The sequence below is a fragment of the Rhineura floridana genome, chromosome 3 (genome assembly GCF_030035675.1).
Source record: "Rhineura floridana isolate rRhiFlo1 chromosome 3, rRhiFlo1.hap2, whole genome shotgun sequence".
Classification (NCBI taxonomy): Eukaryota; Metazoa; Chordata; class Lepidosauria; order Squamata; family Rhineuridae; genus Rhineura; species Rhineura floridana.
Genome location: NC_084482.1, coordinates 137,224,655 through 137,248,913, shown reverse-complemented (window position 1 = coordinate 137,248,913; position 24,259 = coordinate 137,224,655). Strand labels below are relative to the sequence as shown.

The 24,259-nt window shown below is 42.9% G+C and overlaps 1 protein-coding gene across 1 annotated transcript in view; it reads right to left on the bottom strand.

The window, feature by feature from the left end:
• SLC6A11 (solute carrier family 6 member 11) overlaps positions 1-24,259 on the bottom strand; it is a 193,469-nt gene that overhangs the window by 132,270 nt on the left and 36,940 nt on the right. Inside the window, exon 6 of the mRNA XM_061621990.1 lies at positions 13,310-13,442. Within this exon, the coding sequence (XP_061477974.1) occupies positions 13,310-13,442 (133 nt within the window). The remainder of the gene's footprint in view (positions 1-13,309; positions 13,443-24,259) is intronic.

The following is a 24,259-nucleotide window of genomic DNA, read 5'->3' as shown; positions in this document are numbered from 1 at the left end:
ACATCAATGGATAGAAGGGGGTACAGCAAGTTTTCATGGAGAATAGTTTCATATTGCATAGGATGACTCATATTGGTGACATTTTTACTGATTGCTTGCAACTGCTTTGTCAAACAATGTTAGCTGTCTACAGCATGCTAGGCAGCTCTAAATATCAATTCTTGGGAATCACCAGCGGGGAGAGTGCTGTTGTCCTCAGGTCCTCTTTGCTGGCTTCCCAGAGGCAACTGGTTGGCCATTGTGAGAACAATATCCTGAGCTAGATGGGCCTTGGGCCTGATCCATCAGGTTCTCACACTCGTGGACATTCAAAGAAGCTGAATGTTGGAAGATTCAGGACAGACAAAAGGAAGTACTTCTTTACTCAGCGCATAGTTAAACTATGGAATTTGCTCCCACAAGATGCAGTAATGGCCACCAGCTTGGACGGCTTTAAAAGAAGATTAGACAAATTCATGGAGGACAGGGCTATCAATGGCTACTAGCCGTGATGGCTGTGCTCTGCCACCCTAGTCAGAGGCAGCATGCTTCTGAAAACCAGTTGCCGGAAGCCTCAGGAGGGGAGAGTGTTCTTGCACTTGGGTCCTGCTTGCGGGCTTCCCCCAGGCACCTGGTTGGCCACTGTGAGAACAGGATGCTGGACTAGATGGGCCACTGGCCTGATCCAGCAGGCTCTTCTTATGTTCTTATGTTTTTAAGATTCTCCTGCTTCATTTCTATCTCCTAAGCCCCATTTTCCCACAATTTCTAGTTCTTCTCTGTCTCCTACTTTTGTATTCCAGTCCCCCATGATTATCAGCACATCTTGTTTAGGTGTGTGCTCAATTTCTTCATGTACGTCTGTGTAAAATCTCTCCAGTTCCTCTTCTTCTATGTTTGCTGTTGGAGAGTAGACTTGGATGATGGTTATGTTAATAGGTTTCCCATTATATCTCATTGATATTATTTACCCAGACCTTGCATTATAGCTCTTAATTGCTTTTGCTGCATTACTTCTAACTATTAAAGCAACTCTGTTTCTTCTTAATTTCTCATTTCCTGAATAAAATGTTTTGTAGTTGCCTGATTGAAAATGTCCCATTCCCATCCATATTAATTCACTCACGCCAAGTATTGTAATGTTGATGCGTTCAATTTCTTGCTTGACAATTTCTAACTTTCCGTGGTTCATGCTTCTCACATTCCATGTTCCTATTGTACCAACCCTGGACTCTCCTTTCACATCTGTGTGCATCAGCCTTTGGGCTTCCATTAGGCTTTGATCCAGTGGCATCAGTCACAAAGCTACTCATACTTGTCCATTGTTCCTTCCCAGTAGCTCGCTGGGTGCCATCTGACCTGGAGGTCTCATCTTCCAGCACTATCTCGTGTTGCATTTTGGATACTCTGTTCATAGGGTTTTCATGGTAAGAGGTATTCAGAGGTAGTTTACCATTGCCTTCTTCTGAGCTTGGATGCATCTTAGTCTGGTGTCTCAGCTTTGACCATTCTGCCTTGGGTGACCTTGCTAGGAGTCTAGACTCTTGGTCTAGGCTCCTGAGGCATTGCTCTCAGCTTCTTCGATACTCTCAAGCCCCTTCACCATGTTAAGTTGCTATAAATGGGAAATATTGGTCACTGGATACTTCATATGGCCCTTTCCCCAAGTATTTATTTATTTATGAAACTATTTATATATACTGCGCTGTCACAAATAATCAGAGTGATATACAGCAACATATTTTTTTAAAAAAAATACAAAACAATCATTAAAATTACTGGCTACTCAAAAACATCTTAAACAGTTGCATTGGCCTATGGGCACAAAAAAAGCAAGACACCTGAAAGTCAAAAGGGGATGTCTGCTGAATCTGTGCTGGAAGAGTGTTCCAAAACATGGGACCAGTGACATCTGTGTGTACACCATGAAAATCTGAAACACACACACACATACACACAGGCCCTTTCGCTATAGACAGTCATGCTGCACACATGGATACTGTCATGATTTAGTGATGTCTCTAACCAGGCTTCTATAATAAAATTAGTTTCCATGATTCTCTGAGCTAACACATTACAGTTCAACCAACTGCAAGAGGCAGTTTCAGACTACTGTAGATGTATTCACAGAAACAGTTTCTTGGGACATCTTACCCTCTCAACACAGCTATCTGCTGAGAATTCACACGAACCTTTTTAAATATATCTTCTTTTTAATCTTTCTAATGTATAAGGTCTTTACTTAGTAAAAGCTCACAAGGTATTACTTGGTGTTGGGGAAATTTCCTAGTAGATTATGGACTATAGCTTTTATGATTTAAAAAAAAATATTGTTATGAGTTTGGGGTTGGAATGGATGATCCCTGTGGGTCCCCTTCCAACCTCTGATTTGGAATTCTGTTCCTTGGAATGAGGAACTCGCTCTATTGGTCAGATGAGTCTCTTTTGTTAAAAAAATAGAGTGGCCAGGTAGGATAATGGGTCTATCAGTTGCCAGCAACTGGTGAAATGGGCCAGGAAGACCCTTTTGTTATTGAAACTCTTCAGGAGAAACCTCCCCCCCCTTCCTGGAGCCTAGGAGAGGCTTGTGTTTTTTAGAGTGTCTAAAGAAAGGCTGGTGACTGGAGGCAGGCAGACAGGCTATCCCTCTGCACCATGGTTTTAGGATGCCTCCTGCAACCCAGATGGAAAAGCTGGTTATTGGACTGCTGATGCCTTGAACTCCTCCATCCTAAGCTCAGGTTGGAATGTGTGTAAATGAATAAACTATATTTCATAAAGACACCGCAGTCTCCGCTGACCTTCTTCCCAAAGGAAACCAAACCCTGAATGAGTGCAGGGACCCTGGAAATCTCACCACTCAGAGATTGGGGAGGCGTGCAACGATACGAACGTGGATCTAATTTCAGCAGGACCTGTGTCAGTTAAATCTGCCTATCAGAAAAGCATACATTTTCCAATTTGGACACAAACAGAGAATTTATTATAGAATGTGGGCAGACTAGAAAGGAAAATTCAGGTGAGCAAGTTCAGTTTTCAGAACTTTATCCTCCAAAACGGGGCATGGACTTTTTCAGCCTTGAGGTCACATTCCCTCAAGGGCACCTTTCTGGGTGCCACATGCACTGCTGAGCTGATCCAGAGGTGCAAGTGAGTGGAGTGAATTTTACCATTATGCACTTGGGCTGCTTTCACACTGCACTTTATTCCATTATTCTGGTGATTTCTTACCTTGTAATTTGTGCATTATATTTGACCTATCACACGATGCACAAGCTAGCTCCGGAATTCTAGTGGAATGTAGTGCAAGTTTAGGGCAAATTTCCATGATAAATGATACCAGAAATAATCTGCCAATTATTGCTTAATCCGTAAGTAAGGTTGGGAACACGGAAGATTGCTGGAGTTTTTCGCTAGCTGCAGCCGCTCATGTGATAGGCATCCCAGCATGCAGTGTGTTCCCGCCCTTTAGTCACACAGGGGGGGTTTTGCCTGAGGAAAATTGTACTGGTATTCCAACATCAGTGCAGATAACAGCAGCATTTTCTATACATATCCCTGTGTATACACAGTGAGGAACAATACTCATGGGTGAGGGATGAAATCAAGACATTCACTGTAGCCATGTGAAAGAACGTTGCACAAATGCTGGTATATTGGCTGAAAAAACTGCTGTTCCTTAATGCAACAGGTACTGCAGTGTGAAAGAGATTTTAGAAATTGGGACAGAAGTGCTACCTTTTTAATCTGTTAAACTAATGTAATCAGCCCCATGTGTGAAAGCAGCCTAAAAGGTTTCTACATACATCCACACCTCACACACACATCTCCATTCAAGCAAGCAAGAGCCATTATCACAGTTTAAGGACACATTCCAGCCAAGCAAAGAAAATCAAGGAAGGTGTGAACTGGAAATGGCTGTGGCCTAGAAAGTGTCTCAAAAGCCAGAGAGAGATGCTTGGAGGGCTGCATTCAGCCACCAGGTCTTAGGTTCCCCACAGGGAAGAAGAGCATCTAACAGAAGAAAATGCAAGGAATGGAATTAGGAGTCCAGTGTAATCTAACTATAGCTGTAAACAGCCAACTGTACTTTTATTATTTATTAGATTTATATTCCATCCTTCCTCCCAGTAGGAGCCCAGGGCCTCTGTACTTAAATAAGTTAATGTATTATCATTTGAAAAGAGATGAAGATAATCTGAAGTCATTAACAGATGTGAAATTTTTCAACATAATAAATCAGAATATAAATAAGATAAAGCAAAGTAGGGAATAGTCCTACACTATATGTCTGCTGTGAGCATGAACAAGGCAGAGGTTAAGGCCCTTTCAATGGTATTATGTAGGTTACCCAATCATTTCTAGTTAAAGGGCTTTCTCCAAAGAGTTAGTTTTCCAAAGGCAGCCAGCAAACCTTTTGGATGGCCATTGGCCATACTTGCTGGGGCTGATGGGAGCTGTAGTTCAGCAACATCTGGAGGGCCAAAGGTTCCCCACACCGGAGATAAACAAAGGACCAAAACACTTTCCACTCTGTACTTTTTTGTCAGCTCTGTTAGGAATCAGTTTCTTCACAATGGCCACTGTGAGAACAGGATGCTGGACTAGATGGGCCACTGGCCTGATCCAGCAGGCTCTTCTTATGTTCTTATGTTCTTAAGAGATTACAAATTAAGAAGAATAAAACAACAAATACTGTTACAGAAATGAATAGTTCTCCTGATGGAGGGATGTAGAAAGTGAAGCCCTCCCAAGGAACAGTATTGGGACATGTGCTTTTAAACATGTTCATAAGAGATCTGGAGTTAGGGGTGAGAAGTGAGGTGGCCAAGTTTGCTGATGATAGTAAAAGTATTGTGGAGAGATCCAAATAGACATCTCCAACCTGAGTAAATGGGCAGTAAAATGGCAAATGTAATTCAAAGTAAACAAGTATAAAGTTATGCATGTTGGGGCAAAAAATCTTAATTTCACATATACTCTGGCAGTGACCTTGGGGTCATAGTGGACAGCTAAGTGAAGATGTTGATCCAGTGCGCAACAGCTGTGAAAAAGGCAAATTTCATGCTAGGAATCATTAGGAAAGGCATTGAAAATAAAATTGCCACTATCATAATGCCATTATGCAAATCACCACATCTGGAATACTGTATACAGTTCTGGTCACTTCACTTCAAAAAGGACATTGTAGAGTTGGAAAAGGTTTAGAAAAGGGCAACCAAAATGATCAAGAGGATAACGAGACTTCCCTGTAAGGAAAGGTTTTTAGTTTAGAGAAAAGACAAGTTGTTTTGAAGATTTTGTTATACAGACAGACCTATGCAGTTGTTTAAAATTTTCTTGAGTACCCAGTTATTTTAATGATTATTCTGTACTGCTTTTAACTTGTTGAATGTTTTTATATTGCTATGCACTTGTGAGAGGGCGGTATATAAATATTTGTATTAATAAAAATAAATAAATGCGATTGACCCACATTCACTTGTGTTATCTGTTATGTCCACTACAACCCCCAGTCTTCATATAACTGCCTACCTAATTCTGTCTATTTTATATGATTCTGTTATTTTTTTTCTGTATATTTTACCAATCACAGCATGTGACTTGCTTGAGGTGGCAGATTTTGGACACTGATAGGAATAGTTAACTTTGTGTGCTGCTTCTTACTTTTATTATTTTTTTTACAAGTAAAAAACCTTACTGTCCCCACTCCCCATGGCTTCAGTGGCAGTGGCAGCATAGCAGTTCTGAGAGAAAAAAGCCTTTCCCATCATATATTCAGTGTTCTGTTTGAATGGGATGTAGACACACAGGAATTTCTGACACTGATGAACTGCTGCAGCTGAAGATAGAATCACAGTGTCGTGCTGTGTGAGTAGGACACAAACACCCTTCTCTCAAAAAGTTGCAAAAATTAATAGAGAATATTTTTTTTAAGAGGGCCTCACAGCTCCCTCTCTTAAGGCATCAGGAATGATTTCTCTAAGGGAAGCATCTATTACCTCCAAGTACCCTCTCAGTTAGATTACTTAGATCATGATGGGAAGCCTCCAGCCTCCAGGCCTTGGAGGTTGGCCTGCCAGGTCTTTTGCGGGAAACCACACCCACCTTTCCCACATCTGACATAAAGTATGATATCAGGTGCAGAAAACTTCAGGCTGCAGTTAAGATGATGCATCAGGAGCTAACATTTGTTGAAAATGACACCTTTTCCTGTTGCCCTGCACAGAGACAGAAAAAGACACCAAATTCAAAAAGTGCCCATTCTTTCTTTCAACGTGCAAAGTATCTTCCTCAGCTGGTGCAGCTTAAGCCATGCCTACGAAGGAAAGATGTTACTGTGGATCATCTGATGTCATTACAACATGAGGTGACTGACAGGTGGGTGGTCTGTCAAAATGGCCCAGCAGGTGGAGGAGCTTCCTCACCCTTGATTTAGGTTAATTTTATAGCTTACTGCAAACAAGCAGCTCAGAAGCTCTTACTTCTCTCCACCATGTCTGGAGGTCAGAGAAACAAAACACAAGGCTTCACTTAGCATTACATGTGAACCAGCACTCATGGGGGGGGGGTCTCCCAAACAAACCACAAGCAATGTCAAACCTTTGCTTCCACTAATGGTTTGTTTGGAGAGAAACAAACCATGTACACTGGTTCACATGCAAAACTAAGCTAAGCCTTTTGCTTCTCCTTGCTTCAGGCAGGTCAAAGGAAAATAAAGCAGAAGCAATCTATCAGTCTGCACCAGCATGCTGCTCCTTTATGGTAAACCAGGTTTTATCTCTTTTTGTGGCTGACTGTGATGTGTGAACTACTCCAGTATGTAGTATACATTTATTTTTTAGCAACAATAATCTTAGACCATTCTCCCCCAAACTGATCCCTCCAGTTGTGCCGGCTCAGGCAAATGGGATGTTTTAGTCTAAAATATCTAGAAGACACCAAGTTCAGGAAGGGTGACAGTAAAGATTCTAAGTGAATAGGGTGGCATAGTTTTCTCCTGATTATTTTCTTATTTATTACAATTTATTTATTTATTTATTGCATTTGTATACCGCCCCATACCCAAATCTCTCTGGGCGGTTCACAACAATTAAAAGCATTAGAAACAAATTACAAATTTGAAAACACATTTTTTTAGAAGCAATTTAAAAACAAGGATTTTATACCCAGTTCGTCGATCAAATTCCCAGGGCAGTTAATATAATTTCAAATCCTAATAAAACAAGTTAAAAACAAAAAGCAAAAAACAAAGTACAATAAAAGCAGCAAGATCTAGAAGAGCAGTATATGCATGTATCAGACAAATCAGTGATGGAATCCCATGCACACTTTCCTAGGAATAAGCCTCATTGAATCAATAGGGCTTACTTCTGAGAAGACATGCATAGGATTGCACTGTAAATTAAATTTAAAGGCTTAAAAATTAAACATTAGTCACCTAGTATCTATAAAGTCCAGTGTACAAACCTTTAAGACCTAGACTATCACTAAAACAAAAGTCAAACCAGTTCAGGAATCTTGGAGAAATTAGGAAGCAGGCACCTGGTAAGAACAGCAGGGGTTGTAAGGTCTGGTTTTTTAAACTCATTTTTCTACACAGTAGTCATTAAGAAGTTATATGTGGGGCTGCTTTTGAAAACAGTTCAGAAACTGAAGCTAGTGTAGAATTCAGCAACCTGATTGCTGAAAGGGAGTCTGATCATATAACACCGATCCTGGGCTGACTGCATTGGCTGCCAATTCAAAGTGCTGGTTTTGACCTATAAACCTTTATGCAGCTCAGGACCTCAGTATCTTAGGGATTACCTCTCCCTACATGAGCCTACCAGGACCCTGCATTCATCATCTGACGTCCTTCTTTATGTGCCTCCTTCTGAGGGAGGTGTTGAGGGTGGCAACATGAAAACAGGCAATTTCAGTGGTGGTTCCTCATTCATGGAATGCTATCCAAAGAGAGACCTACTTGGCACCATCACTATTTAACTTTTAGACACCAGGAAAAAGATATTCCTGTTCACCCAGGCACCTGACTTTTAATTGGGGTCATATGGTGATACCCTAGCCCAGCCTTTCCCAACCTTCAGGTCCCCAGATGTTGCAGGTCTACAACTCCCATCAACCCCAGCCAGCATGGCCAATAGTCAGGAATTATGGGAACTATAGTCCAGCAACATCTAGGGACCCAAAGGTTGGGAAAAGCTGCCCTAGCCTGAATTGGGGTTCATCTTTTTGTAGGATGGAGTAGGATTTGTCATTTTATATTATTACAGGATAAGCACTTTAATCAATAATGTTCTTTTATCTTTTTGATAAATTTTAAATTTTGTATTATGTATGCTTTTATAATTTTAAATTGCTTTGAGGCATATTATGTGGTAAGCAATGAATAAGTGCAATAAATAATAGCAAAAATAGAAGTGCCCCACATTGCCACATTTTTCTACACAGCTTTAATGTAGAAGTGCCCCACATTGGTACATATCAAACTACTTTCAAACAGACATTTTTTTAAAAAAAATTGTGATCATTCCATATTCTCCATGCCATGCATAGTTTTATATTCTTCTATTATATCACCTCTTACTTGCCTTTGCCCTGAACCAAAAAGCCCCCAGTGCTGCAACCTTTCCGCATAGGGGAGTCGCTCTATACCCTTGATCAATTTGGTTGCCCTTTTCTGAGCCTTTTACAACTTTACAATATCCTTTTTGAGGTGAGGTGACCAGAACTGTACACAGTATTCCAAATTTATTTTATTTATTTATTATTTTATTTATATCCTGCCCTTCCTCCCAGCAGGAGCCCAGGGCAGCAAACAGAAATGCTAAAAACACTTTAAAACATCATAAAAAGACCTTAAAATACATTCAAACAAAACAATGTTAAAAACATTTTTTTAAAAAAGCATTAAAAACATCTGTGGCCGCAGCATCGATTTGTGTAATGGCATTATGATATCAGCAGTTTTATTTTCAATTCCTTTCCCAATGATGCCTAGCATGTAATTTGCCTTTTACACAGCTGCCATACACTGGGTCAACATCTTCATTGAGCTTTCCACTACGACCACAAGATCTTGTTCCTGGCCAGTCATTGCCAGTTCAGGCCCCATTAGTGCATATGTGAAATTAAGATTTTTTCCCAATATGCATAACTTTACACTTTTTTTACAATGAATTGCATTTACCATTTTACTGCCCATTCACGCAGTTTAGAGAGGTCCTTTTGGAGCTCTCCGCAACCACTTTTTGTTTTAACAACCCTGAACAATTCAGTATAATCAGCAAACTTGGCCACCTCACGGCTCACTCCAGCATGAGATGGCGGTAGGAGCAACAGCTACGGGCGAGGGAGCTCCACAACGAACGGCTTTTATACAGTAATTTCTCCCTTGTTGGAGGTTACAATGCATTGGAAAATACGGGGCAGCCTCCCCCCTTCTTATGCCGTCACCCTTGGACCCGACCTGGACGCCAGCTATCAGAAATGCGATGTGAGACTTCCACCTGCGCTGAGCCGCCGCCGTTTCTTGTTTGCCTGGTCGGAGCTGGGGGTGGGCTGCGGCCCTTCGGCGGGCCTGGCGCCGCAGCCTATCTTCGGGAGACGGTGTTGCTGGCTGCGGCGGTTTTCCGATGGCTGCTGGGGTTGGGGCACGCCCCTGCAGCCCCCGCTGTCCTGCTGTGTCAACCTTTGTTCGTTCCACCTTGTATCGGATGCGTTTGCCTCTCGGCGCCTTTGCCTTTGGCTTCTTGGGGAGAACTTTCCTGTTGGTCGCATCTTCGTGGGGCCTGTTTGTGACACCCCCTCGCTGTTTACTACACTGGACGCTGGATGCTGAGAGTGAGAGGAGGTGCCGCTTTCGGTTTCGGAAATGACGCACCTTTTGGACTATACAGGCTAGAAGCCTTATTGAACCTTACTGTAGTAGCTTTTACCTGGTTGTTTTAGTTTTATTGCTTGTTTTTTGATGTTGTGATGTTTATATACCTTTACTTTATACATCGCTCAGAGTGGCTGGGTCTCCAGCCAGATGGGCGATAAATAAATCACATAAATAAAAAAATAAAAATAAAAAAAATAACTCTAAATCATTTATGAGCAAGTGAAAAAGCACAGGTCCCAATACTGATCCTTTGGGGACTCCACTTTCTATAGCCCTCCATTGGGAGAACTGTCCATTTATTCCTACTCTTCTTCCTGCTACTTAACCAGCTCTTGATCCACAAGAGGACCTCTCCTCTTATTCTATGACTGCTAAAGTTACTAACAGAATCGTAGAGAATCATAGAATCACAGAACTGTAGAATTGGAAGGGGCTATAAGGCCATCGAGTCCAACCCCCTGTTAGGGTTGCCATATTCCAGTTCCACAAATCCGGGCAGGTTAATTTGCATATTATGTAAAGTATTTGCATATTATGCAAATTATTTGTATATTATTTGCATATTATGCAAATATTTGCATATTAATATTTGGATTCTCCAGTTGTTTTGTTTTTGTGCCTAGGAATTACCACCAAACACTGGGGAAAGATGTGAGAAAAACATAATAAAAACACAAAATAGCAACAAACAAAGTAAGTCAGGGCAGCAGTACGGTTAACCATATATGATATATTTCAAAGACGTGGTGGGTGGAGAAAAACAAGAAGCCAAAATGTTAGGAAAAGGAGTCTTTCACACCACATGCTCAGTTCTAAATACTGTTGCAGCAAGCTTTACAAGTTCCTCCAGTATTCCACTGGTGCAGGCACTCAGACATTCAAAGTATCTGTATGTTTCTTAGGTTTTATAAAAGCAGAGCTTTGATTAACTCAAAATTTCTTCTCCCTTTGATCAACCACATCTACACAGGTTCCACCTCCATACTCAAAATGAAACTGGGCCTGGAAGTGTGCAACAACCCCACACATACCTTGCTAATTTGATTACCAATGCCAGGATGTCTGTCTTATCGACTACTCTCCTGTCCCCCCCCCCCGGGCATCATGAAAGACCCATGAAAGAAAATAAATATCTGGTCCTCTTCAAAGTATTGATAAGCCTCTTGTTTTAATTGAAATAATAATTATAAATTCTTGTTCTTATCACTAATGGGAGTTAATTATCTTGCATATGCTGCTGTTGCTTCTATGGCTGTAACGGAGTGAGGTTAAAGATAAGTGAAATGCAAATAGGAAAAAAACAACACAAAAGGCAGTAACACTTTCCTAAATGTAATACCATACCAACCACAACAAGATTCCTATGAGTAAGGCAGAAAACTAAGCATCTCACAACCAGTCAGGATTCCTAACCAAAAACCAAAAATATGATAAATGAAGAAATATTTATATAAAAGCATGACTATCAAATATATTGATTATTTACACAAACTGTAAAGATATTTATAGTACAATCCTAGGTTTATTTATTCAGAAGCAAGTCCCAGCGTATTCAGTGGGGCTTACTCAAACAGGGACAGAAATGCAACTTCAAGTGATAAGCAACTTCATTCACACAACCCAAAATTCCGAATCATGCCACTTTATGCTGTTTTGCAACTGTTTATACTTGTTTTTATGGTTATTGGATTTTAAATGGCTTTATTTCTTGTTGTGAGCTGCCTTGGATTCCAACCCTACCTCACAGGGGTGTTGGAAAGACTCCATACACACACACGCACACACTGCAGATGTATAAATACATACAGCCCATATAATAGTTTATTGTCAAACCAGTTGGTCATTGCAGAAAAATCAGTATTAGTTTTTAAAAAATCAGTATTAGTTTCCTACAGAATAAAAACTGTAATACCTAAGTAAGCCCTGCCTACTTGCTTTAAAATAGGACTGGAGGGCACAAACACAATTCTTTTTTACATTCACTCCAAAGTCCCATTGATTTTCAGCACATTCATAACTGTGTCTACTCAAAAGTAAGTCCCATTGAATTCAATGGGATTTACTCTGGGCATATGGGATTAGCATTGCTTTTACAAAAAGCAAGTATTGGGAAGGTTTTCAAAACACTGCCCAAGATCTGACTCCTGCACACAAGAGGAAAAAAACTGAAATGTATATACTTACCCAATTTATGAGATTTTCAGATAAACGGGGTGAAACCACCATTTTGTTTTCTAGACACTGCCTAAGGTCAATGAAACTGAAACACAATCCCTGATTGGCTGCAATCCTGAACGGGCGGGGTTAAAGCTACTAAGTGCTATACAGTACTGTTTAAAGAAAGATTTAACAGTCGGGGGGGCTGACATTTTTATGTATATCTCGAGAACCGGACCACCTAGAAACTTTTTTAAAAAAAAATTAAAGCTGAGAATCCGGGCCACCTAAAGGGCTAGCCGGGTGCCGGGTGGCATGCATAGAATCCGGGTAAAACCCGGCTAACCAGGCAATATGGCAACCCTACCCCCTGTGGAGTCTGTGATGAGGTACCTTGTTGAAAGCTTTTTGAAAATCCAAGTACACTATGTCAGCTGCATCGGCTGTATCTACATGCTTGTTGACACTCTCTCAAATAACTCTAATAGGTTGGTGAGACAGGACTTAATCTTGCAGAAGCCATGCTGGTTATGTTATCTTTAACAATACTTTTCACAAGTTTTCCTGGATGTTAAGGACATTGCTATTGTTTATTTATTCATACTAACAGTGTAACGTTGTACACATCTACTTAAAAGTAAGTCCCTTGGGCTTCAATATAACTTACGGCCAAGGTAGGTGTGTATAGCAAGTGTGTGTAATCTTTGGCCTTCAGATGTTACTGAACAACACCCATCAGCCGCACCACTCATAGCCAATGGCCAGGGATAATGGGACTTGTAGTTCAGCAACATCTAGAGGGCCAAAGGTTCCCCACACCTGGTGTGTAAGTTTGTAGCCTAAATAATATTATAGCCAGTGTGGTGCAGTGGTTAAGGTGTTGGACTATGATCTGGGAGACCAGGGTTCGAATCCCCACATAGCCATGAAGCTCACTGGGTGACCATGGGCCAGTCACTGCCTCTCAGCCTCATGAAAACCCTATTCACAGGATTGCCATAAGTCAGAATCAACTTGAAGGCAGTACATTTACATTTTTCAATACAGTGGGTTATATCTGCTAGCATGATGGGAGTTCCATTTCCTTTCCTCCCAGTGTGCCCCAAAATCTGATCAGGAAAGTCTTCCAACCCTCCAGAGTGATTCTGAAAGCACACAGAGGTTTGGAGAGGACAGAAGAGGAAGAGGAAGATCTGCTGTGTGCACATAAGTCTGTTGCACTAATGGAACTGCTGTGTTGGATATGACAACCAGTCTTACATAGTAATACAGAACCATTACTTTTACCTTGCCGGTTGATTTAGTTCCTTTCCAAATGCAAAAATAGCAGATAGTCCAGGCTGCCAAAAGACATAGTGCCAGCTCCCAGCGAAGATTCCCAATGTGTTCAATTCCATCAGATATGGCCAATACCCTGCGTCTACACAAAAAGAAAAGAAAAGAACCCATAAATTGCTGGAACTTTAATAAAAGAAGAAACAACTACAGGAAGTTTAGTACAAAGGAATAGCTAGAAAAATATCAACCTCCTAAGTAGGGATCATAATCAATTATTGTGATACCTTTCATATTTGTTAGTGTTACAATTAGTACAGCAATAAAGCAGCCTGTAAAGATGCCACCTAACTGTGGAAAGTCACTTATGTATCAAAAGTTGGTTCCCATTCGTACCATACAGTACTTTCATATACTCGAAACAGGCATGTAAAAAGGATCTGCTCCATGGCCGATTTCATGTGCTCTGCATACTCTGCAATGCTAAGACAAACTTCTGGTGGTAAAATTCACACTGTCAAAATCTAAGGCAACCATTACTATTTAATTGCTATTAATTCAGGTTTGGTATGCAGTTACCACACATACCATGTATATTCAGTGCAAAAGTAACCACAGGATGGTCCAATATTAGGCCACTGTGCAACACAGGAATAGTCCTAGTGGCTAACACACAAATCTAGCATCCTACTCCTGGGAAATCCTCAGCAGCGCATGAAGGCAACAGACTTTCCTACCACCCAGCAGCTGGTATTAATTGGTATATTGCCTCTGAACCTGCAGGTCCCTTTTCATTATCATAACTAATGATACTCATCCATGAGGTGGTTAAAAATAGATGCTGTTTATACTATCTATATAACACACAAACACACATGTATTTAAAAATCCAAATTTTCTCTAAAAAACATTTTAATTTTTTTTGGTAATAAATTATTTATAAATGCCACTTGCTTTAAAAGAAATTTCAAAGTGGTTTACAAAAGTAATTAAAAAATATATAAATACTAAGGGCACAATCCAAACCCAATTTCTGCTAAGACAAGCGAGTTAGGATCTGGCTGCATCCTAACTCCATTCAGCTCATTCACATGACCTGCTAACCCCGCTGAATTTACTCCAACAAAACGGGTGGTGTAAGTCAAACTTTATTTTACAGGCTTGTATAACCTCTATCAGGCTTGAGCTGGTTCATCCTGCAGTAGCCTTGCTCCAGAACAGGGTATGGATTTACAACAGCTTAATTTAAGCCGGTGTTAACTACACCAGCTTCCATGACTCTGGTTTGCTCTCTAAATGTCTCATATCTAGGTTAATATTCAATAATCTGAATATAAACATGTTAAAATCAATTTGATCATTTCTCAAATACTAATATTTATACTGCCTACTAAATGCAGGCATATCCTGTTCTCCTGATGAAAATAAAATTCTGTAGTCTGCCCACTATTTATCAAATCTTGCTTTGACCTATCAATCATGTTTTTGCTTCCTACTTTGAATTCAAAAGGGTGCAGTTGGGGCAAGACAATGCAACACAAAAAAGGAGCAACACTGGAAAGGAGGAGAAGAAGAGAAGACAACTGTCCAGTGTGCAGGCTCCTCTATACCCATACTTAAGCCTGCAATCCTATACCTATTTGCCCTAGAGTAAGCACCAGTGAACTCAACAGGACTTACTTCTAAATACGTATCTCTAGGACAATAATGCTAATCTAATAAACTGTCATGGTTGCTAGCCCACTGAAATGGACCCTATAACAACTTCCTCACAGCTTCAGCGGACGAGAAGGAGGAGCATGCAAGCCTGTGGTTCCCTAACTTCTCATGGTAGCATTAAACTATGGTTTAGCATTATAGGGTTGAAGAACGTCAGGCAAGGGAGCAAAGAACCCCCCCAGGTCTCTCTATCTGATCCTTGGGACTCTCTCTAGGGCAAGTCCCCTGCCCAATCACACCTTCTCTCTCCCCAGGCAACATCCTTCCCTGGCCTTGCTTCACACCCTCCTTAAGTGTTTTTGACTGGCTGAAATGTGTCCTTGAATTATGATCAGGACTTTTGCTTGCCTGGATGAAGGGTAAATGTAAAATCTAGCCTACTGTTCATTCATTGCCACCCACCCACTTTTGCCTCTGTCTCCACCCGCCACCAACATGTTGCTCCCAGAAGGGATTGTGCCCTCCAGCTGAAAAATGTTCCCCACTCCTGGTATAGCTGATGGCTTTGCTTTGTGCTAATTGCACAGCATAAATATCTAGGCATATTTCAGTAAGCATCTGGTAGGTAATGGATGACCCAGGTTGATGTCTAGATGTACGGTTTGTGGGAAAGTACTTGTAAGCACAAGGAATAGCTGAACAGTACAGAAAACTGCAGCATTTTCTATGTGCTCTGTACCTTTATTGCTGGACTCTGTTCACGGGTACACAGGGCAGACAAAATTATTAGCACTGCCAGGCAAAATATTCATATCTGATTATGCTTCTCCCCCACCTCCCAGATCCAAACCAAGTAGCACACTTGGATGAAACGAATTATTTGGATCCATACCAATCGGGTTTCAGGACTGGACATAGTACTGAAACAGCCTTGGTCGCTCTGGTGGATGATATGAGGAGGGCATTAGACGGGGGAGAATCCACCTTTCTTGTCCTCCTGGATCTCTCAGCGGCTTTTGATACCGTCGACCACGGTATCTTGTTGGATCGCCTGGAAGGATTGGGAATAGGAGGCACTGTTTTGCAGTGGTTCCGTTCCTTTCTCTCTGACAGGCATCAACAGGTAGCATTGGGAGATGAGGTTTCAGACCCTTGGCCCCTCACATGCGGAGTGTCACAGGGTTCTATCCTCTCTCCCATGCTATTTAACATCTATGTAAAGCCGCTGGGAGCTATCATCAGGAGTTTTGGGCTGTGATGTCATCAATATGCAGATGACACGCAGCTCTATCTCTCCTTTAAATCTTCACCAGAGATGGCTGTGGAGACCTTGTCCAAGTGCCTGGAATCCGTGAGTGGATGGATGGGAAGGAACAGACTGAAGCTCAATCCTGATAAGACCGAGGTGCTACTTGTGGGTGACAGGGGGAGGTTGGGTGCTGTTGGCCTACAGTTTAAGGGGGTGAGTTTACCCCTGAAAGATCAGGTCCGCAGCCTCGGGGTGGTTCTTGATTCCAAGCTGTCCATGGAGGCTCAGATTTCGGCAGTGAGCCGGGCAGCTTGGTACCAATTACATCTCATACGGAGGCTGCAACCCTACCTCCCTATTCATCAGCTCCCACTGGTGGTACATGCCCTGGTCACCTCTCGATTAGACTACTGCAATGCGCTCCACGTGGGGTTACCCTTGAAAACGGTCCGGAAACTACAACTGGTGCAGAATGCGGCGGCTCAGTTGCTTACAGCCGCCGCCGTGATCACATCACGCCAGTACTATTTCACCTACATTGGCTGCCAGTTGTTTTCCGGGCCCAATTCAAGGTGTTGGTATTAACCTTTAAATCCCTATACGGTCTCGGCCCAGTTTATCTGAAGGAGCGCCTCCAGTACCACAAATTAAGCCGCTCAACCAGATCAGCCACACAGGGCCTTCTCTCAGTCCCACCAACGAAAACAGCTAGGTTGGTAGGGACTAGAGAGAGGGCATTTTCAGTGGCGGCCCCCACTCTCTGGAACTCCCTCCCATTCAATCTTCGCCATGCCCCTTCCCTGGATATATTTCGCCGGGCATTAAAAACTTGGCTTTTTGGAGAGGCCTTCAGGAATTCCGGGGAGGGCTAACTTTTTTGGGATATTTTATTATCTATTGATCGCCCTAACTGATTTCATGCTGCTGTGATTAATGATCGTTCTGATTTTATTGTATTTTATCTGTATTGTATTGTAATTTACTGAATTTTAGTTTGTACATCGCCTAGAGTGGCTTCGGCCAGATAGGCGACACAAAAATTAAATTTATTATTATTATTATTATTATTATTTATTATTATAAGTATGAACATTTTGTCTTTCAAGAGTTGGCAGCCCCAGAGAGGAGGCATGGGCAGCAATGGTCAACAGTGGCAATTGCATCAGAAAAGAAAATGTTCATCTCTGAATTAAATACTTTCCTACAGTACGACAACAGAACCAACTTCCCTAGGGAGGCAGTGGGCTCTCCAACACTAGAGGCATTCAAGAGGCAGCTGGACAGCCACCTATCGGCCTGCTCCACGAGCTAGAGGGAGCTAGAGGGAGCCCCAGCTGAGGAAGCGTCAAGGCCCCAGCTGAGGAAGCGTCAAGGCGAGTTAAGCAGCAGAGCGAAAAGAGGGTAAGTAGCTCCCATTTATTCCATTATTTAATTGAAGTAAAACAGCTCAGAGCAATAAGTAATAAGGGCAGCCCAAGGTCACCCTGAGCTAGGAGCCAAATCCTGAAAGAACCTATATCTTAGGAGACAGATCCTAGGAGAAGGAGAAGGAAGCCTATAGAAAGCTAGTTTTCAACACCACCCTAGCAGGAAAGCTTCAGGGGACACTGTAAACAAGGCTAAATTCCAGTCGGAGAGAAGGGGGAAAAGGAAACTCCACCGACACATACAGGGAGAGAGTCAGCTCAGTCCTTGCTAAAAAGGGCAGCTTCAGCCTTCCTGAAACACAACCACAAGCTCTGTGTCCCTAGGTTAAAGAAAGGTCAGGCTGTTCTAGGTGGGAAAACAACAAACACAAAAGACTTGCCTGGAAGGCGCAGCCCCTTGATTAGATTAAAAGCAGCCAAAAGCTTAAACAGCCCCGCCCCTCGCTCAGGAAGGAAGCCTGTCTTCCTGCCTTCAAAGGAAGGAAGCCTGAGAGAATACTAAACAGTTAAGCCCCAGCTGATAGCCATCAGCCTCAAGTAACACATCATTGGCTGGCAGCAGTAGCTGGGAGGAACCAGCCACACATATAAAGTCAGAGCACCCTAGCAAGGGAGCCTGCTGCACGAGCTAGAGGGAGCCCCAGCTGACGAAGCGTCAAGGCGAGTTAAGCAGCAGAGCGAGTTCGGCAGCAGGGCGAGGAGGCCAGGGCCCCCCACTCTGCCTGTCTGTTCCCTGACCTCAACTAAACCGCAGTTTCCAACCCATTGACGTAATAAACCTTAAACAAAACTATGCAGGTAAGAAGCCAGCAGGGGTGTGGGGGCTTTCCAGTGTTTTGCACCGCCTGCAGCATGTACGACTATCTGCCTGTTGGACAGAAGTCGTGGGTGTGCTCTCGGTGCAATGAGCTCCTGGCTCTCCGGGAACGACTTCATTTCCTTGAGGCCAAGGTGGCGGACCTGGAAAAGCTGAGAGAGGCAGAGAGGTGTGTGGAGGAGGCCTTCAGGGACGTTATAGCTGTGTCCCACTCCAAGGATGATAGCTCTCCTGCTATCATGGAGAACGATGGTCTCAGGGAAGGAGAGCATCCAGCTGAGGAAGAGGGAAACGATCCCTTAGAAGGGACCCATTCCTTGGGGGATGAGCAGCTATCCTCTCGTGCCGAGGATATATCTCCAGGGGGTGGAGAGATCCTTGTAGTGGGTGATTCGATCATTAGGAACATAGACAGTGGGGTGTGTGATGGGCGTGTAGACCGCAAGGTGTTTTGCCTGCCTGGTGCGAAGGTTGCGGATATCGCCCGTCGTTTAGATAGTTTGGTAGACAGCGCTGGGAAGGAGTCAGTGGTCGTGGTGCACGTTGGCACCAACGACATGGGGAAATGCAGCCGTGAGGTCCTGGAAGCAAAATTTAGGTTGCTAGGTAGGATGCTGAAAGCCAGGACCTCCAAGGTGGCTTTCTCTGAAATGCTACCGGTTCCACGCACAGGACCAGCCAGACAGGCACAGCTTCGCAGTCTCAATGCGTGGATGAGACGATGGTGTCGGGTGGAAGGGTTCGGATTTGTTAGGCACTGGGGAACATTTTGGGACAAGCCGGGCCTGTACAAAAGGGACGGGCTCCACTTGAACCAGAATGGAACCAGACTGCTGGCACTTAAAATTAAAAAGGTAGCAGAGCAGCTTTTAAACTGACTGAGGGGGGAAACCTGACAGGAGCTGAGAAAGGTCCGGTTCGGAATAAACCTCCCCCTTGGGATAAAAACCAAAGAAATGATGAAATTTTAAAAGGGGTAGGCCTAGAAGTAGGCATTATGAGAGCAGGGGCACAGCATATAAATTCAGAAGAGCAAAATTACCACAGGCCTAACCACAAGTGCCAAAGACACTTGAAGAGAGACACTGCTTACAAGTGCCTGTACGCTAACGCTAGGAGCCTCTGAACCAAGATGGGAGAACTGGAGTGCTTGGTCTTAGAGAAGAGCATTGATATAGTGAGCATAACCGAGACCTGGTGGAATGGAGAAAACCAGTGGGATACGGTTATCCCTGGATATAAACTATATCGGAAGGACAGGGAAGGACGTATTGGTGGCGGAGTCACTCTATATGTGAAAGAAGGCATTGAATCCAGCAAGTTCGAAACCCCAAAAGAGGCAGACTCATCCACAGAATCGTTGTGGGTGGTGATACCGTGCCCCAGGAGGGACTTAATACTGGGAACGATCTATCGTCCCCCTGATCAAAATGCTCAGGGAGACCTGGAGATGAGATATGAAATTGAGGAAGCATCCAAACTAGGAAATGTGGTAGTAATGGGTGACTTCAACTACCCGGACATAGACTGGCTGCATATGTGTTCCAGTCATGACAAAGAAGCAAAGTTTCTAGATATTCTAAATGACTATTTCCTAGACCAGTTGGTCATGGAACCGACCAGAGGGATGGCAACCCTGGACTTAATCCTCAGTGGGGACCGGGACCTGGTGCGAGATGTAAGTGTTGTTGAACCGATTGGGAGCAGTGACCACAGTGCTATTAAATTAAACATACATGTAACTGGCCAATTGCCAAGAAAATCCAACACGGTCACATTTGACTTCAAAAGAGGAAACTTCACAAAAATGAGGGGATTGGTAAAAAGAAAGCTGAAAAACAAAGTCCAGAGGGTCACATCACTCAAAAATGCTTGGAAGTTGTTTAAAAACACTATATTAGAAGCTCAACTGGAGTGCATACCGCAGATCAGAAAAGGTACCGCCAGGGCCAAGAAGATGCCAGCATGGTTAACGAGCAAAGTCAAGGAAGCTCTTAGAGGCAAAAAGTCTTCCTTCAGAAAATGGAAGTCTTGTCCGAATGAAGAAAATAAAAAAGAACATAAACTCTGGCAAAAGAAATGCAAGAAGACAATAAGGGATGCTAAAAAAGATTTTGAGGAGCACATTGCTAAGAACATAAAAACCAACAACAAAAAATTCTATAAATACATTCAAAGCAGGAGACCATCTAGGGAGACAATTGGACCCTTGGATGATAAGGGAGTCAAAGGTGTACTAAAGAACGATAAGGAGATTGCAGAGAAGCTAAATGAATTCTTTGCATCTGTCTTCACAGTGGAAGATATAGGGCAGATCCCTGAACCTGAACTAACATTTGCAGGAAGGGATTCTGAGGAACTGAGACAAATAGTGGTAACGAGAGAGGAAGTTCTAAGCTTAATGGACAATATAAAAACTGACAAATCACCGGGCCCGGATGGCATCCACCCGAGAGTTCTCAAAGAACTCAAAGGTGAAATTGCTGATCTGCTAACTAAAATATGTAACTTGTCCCTCGGGTCCTCCTCCGTGCCTGAGGACAGGAAAGTGGCAAATGTAACACCAATCTTCAAAAAGGGATCCAGAGGGGATCCTGGAAATTACAGGCCAGTTAGCTTAACTTCTGTCCCTGGAAAACTGGTAGAAAGTATGATTAAAGCTAGATTAACTAAGCACATAGAAGAACAAGCCTTGCTGAAGCAGAGCCAGCATGGCTTCTGCAAGGGAAAGTCCTGTCTCAGTAACCTATTAGAATTCTTTGAGAGTGTCAACAAGCATATAGATAGAGGTGATCCAGTGGACATAGTGTACTTAGACTTTCAAAAAGCGTTTGACAAGGTACCTCACCAAAGGCTTCTGAGGAAGCTTAGCAGTCATGGAATAAGAGGAGAGGTCCTCTTGTGGATAAGGAATTGGTTAAGAAGCAGAAAGCAGAGAGTAGGAATAAATGGACAGTTGTCCCAATGGAAGGCTGTAGAAAGTGGAGTCCCTCAAGGATCGGTATTGGGACCTGTACTTTTCAACTTGTTCATTAATGACCTAGAATTAGGAGTGAGCAGTGAAGTGGCCAAGTTTCCTGATGACACTAAATTGTTCAGGGTTGTTAAAACAAAAAGGGATTGCGAAGAGCTCCAAAAAGACCTCTCCAAACTGAGTGAATGGGTGGAAAAATGGCAAATGCAATTCAATATAAACAAGTGTAAAATTATGCATATTGGAGCAAAAAAATATTAATTTCACATATACGCTCATGGGGTCTGAACTGGCGGTGACCGACCAGGAGAGAGACCTCGGGGTTGTAGTGGACAGCATGATGAAAATGTCGACCCAGTGTGCGGCAGCTGTGAAAAAGGCAAATTCCATGCTAGCGATAATTAGGAAAGGTATTGAAAATAAAACAGCCGATATCATAATGCCATTGTATAAATCTATGGTGCGGCCGCATTTGGAATACTGTGTACAGTTCTGGTCGCCTCATCTCAAAAAGGATATTATAGAGTTGGAAAAGGTTCAGAAGAGGGCAACCAGAATGATCCAGGGGATGGAGCGACTCCCTTACGAGGAAAGGTTGCAGCATTTGGGGCTTTTTAGTTTAGAGAAAAGGCGGGTCAGAGGAGACATGATAGAAGTGTATAAAATTATGAATGGCATTGAGAAAGTGGATAGAGAAAAGTTCTTCTCCCTCTCTCATAATACTAGAACTCGTGGACATTCAAAGAAGCTGAATGTTGGAAGATTCAGGACAGACAAAAGGAAGTACTTCTTTACTCAGCGCATAGTTAAACTATGGAATTTGCTCCCACAAGATGCAGTAATGGCCACCAACTTGGATGGCTTTAAAAGAAGATTAGACAAATTCATGGAGGACAGGGCTATCAATAGCTACTAGCCATGATGGCTGTGCTCTGCCACCCTAGTCAGAGGCAGCATGCTTCTGAAAACCAGTTGCCGGAAGCTTCAGGAGGGGAGAGTGTTCTTGCACTCGGGTCCTGCTTGCGGGCTTTCCCCAGGCACCTGGTTGGCCACTGTGAGAACAGGATGCTGGACTAGATGGGCCACTGGCCTGATCCAGCAGGCTCTTCTTATGTTCTTATGTTCTTATGTTTTAAGTTGGATTCCTGCATTGAGCAGGGGGTTGGACACCATGGCCTTATAGGCCCCTTGCAACACTACTATTCTATGATTCTTTGATTCTATGAACCTTGCTCCTTGATGCTCCTAATTATTATAAATATTTGTTATATACCCTTCACAAAAAGTCCCAAGGCTGGATATAAGAATAAAAATACAATTATATCTAAAATAAATAGAAGCATAAAATACCAATCCAAGTAAAACATACAATATCAGATACTGAAGGGAAAACTCACTTTCAGTCATTCCCAAGAGCCTGGGTGAAAAGACTCATCTTGGCCAAAATTGTACCATGTAGGCACCTGGTACACATTCAAAGGGAGAGAGTTCCAGATTCTGGGGGCTACTACCTGGAAGGCTTTTCCAGACATCTCCAACCTCTAAGGACAGCAGAATTGCTAACAGAGCCTCCCCTGATGAGCACAGCTCCCAGTTTGGCATTTATAGGAGAAGTTGATGTTTCAGGCAAGTGGGACCTAATTTGTTTAGGGCTTTATATGCCAAAGACAAACCTCAAACTGATCCTGTCAGCAAATAAGCAGCCAGCACAGTTCTCTCAGAATAGGTGCTAAATGAGTCCCCCAGTCATGTCTGTAAGCACTCAGTCACATTCCACACTAGTTACAACTTCCAAACTTGTCTTCAAGGAAAGCTCCATATACAATGCACTGCAATAATCCAGATGAAAGATTATCAGAGCATGGATGATAGTTGCCAAATCTTCTCTGCTGCAACTGGAGATAGACATTTCTTGCCACAGAGGGCCTCAAACTGGATCAAAAAGCACTCCAAGATAGAGATATGCCCTCTCTAGAGGAATGTGACCCTTTCCAAGGTATGCTGCCTTTCCACCTCCCAGACGTAACTCATACCACACAACACCTCCATCTTGTCTGGATTCAGTTACAATTTATTGTTCTTATCCAGCCCATTACTGCTTCCAAGCCTGGGTCAAGAACCTGAACTGCTCTCTTGGTTCAGATGGAATGGAGGGATAGGGATGTGCATCGTTAGCGTACTGATGACACATAACTCCATATCCTCTGACGACTGCTCCCCATGGCTTCATATAGATGCTAAAAAGGGATGACAAGATGGGTGTCCTGCAGAAGAGCACCAATAAATTCCCATTGTGCCTCCCCCATTGTTACTGCCTCATAGGTAAGACCAGAACTACCACAACTGGTGCCTACTACAACCAACCCACAAAGCTGGTCCAGAAGGACACAGTGATCAACAGTATCTAAAACCATGGAGAGGCTGAAGAGAACAAACAGAGTCATACTCCCCCATCTCTCCCACAACAGAAGTCATCAACCAGGGTGACCAAGCCAGTTTCAGTTCCAAATCCAATCCTAAAGCAAGATTGATATGCATCCAGATAATCCACTTCCTTCAATCATGCCAGCAGCTCGGTCACCACTACCCTTATGAGCATCTTGCCCATAATGGGGATATTTGTGAGTGGATAATATTTAACCGTTCTGGGGCTAAGGAGGTCTTCTTAAGGAGGATGCATGCCACTACATTCTTCAAGGCAGATGGCACCTCCCCCACCTGCATGGAGGCATTAATCACTCCTTTGATCCACCCCATCAATCCCCTCAGCTAGTTTTTATAAGTCACACTGGAACTTGGTCAGCTGAACCCCTACAACCACTTTGTCCACATCATC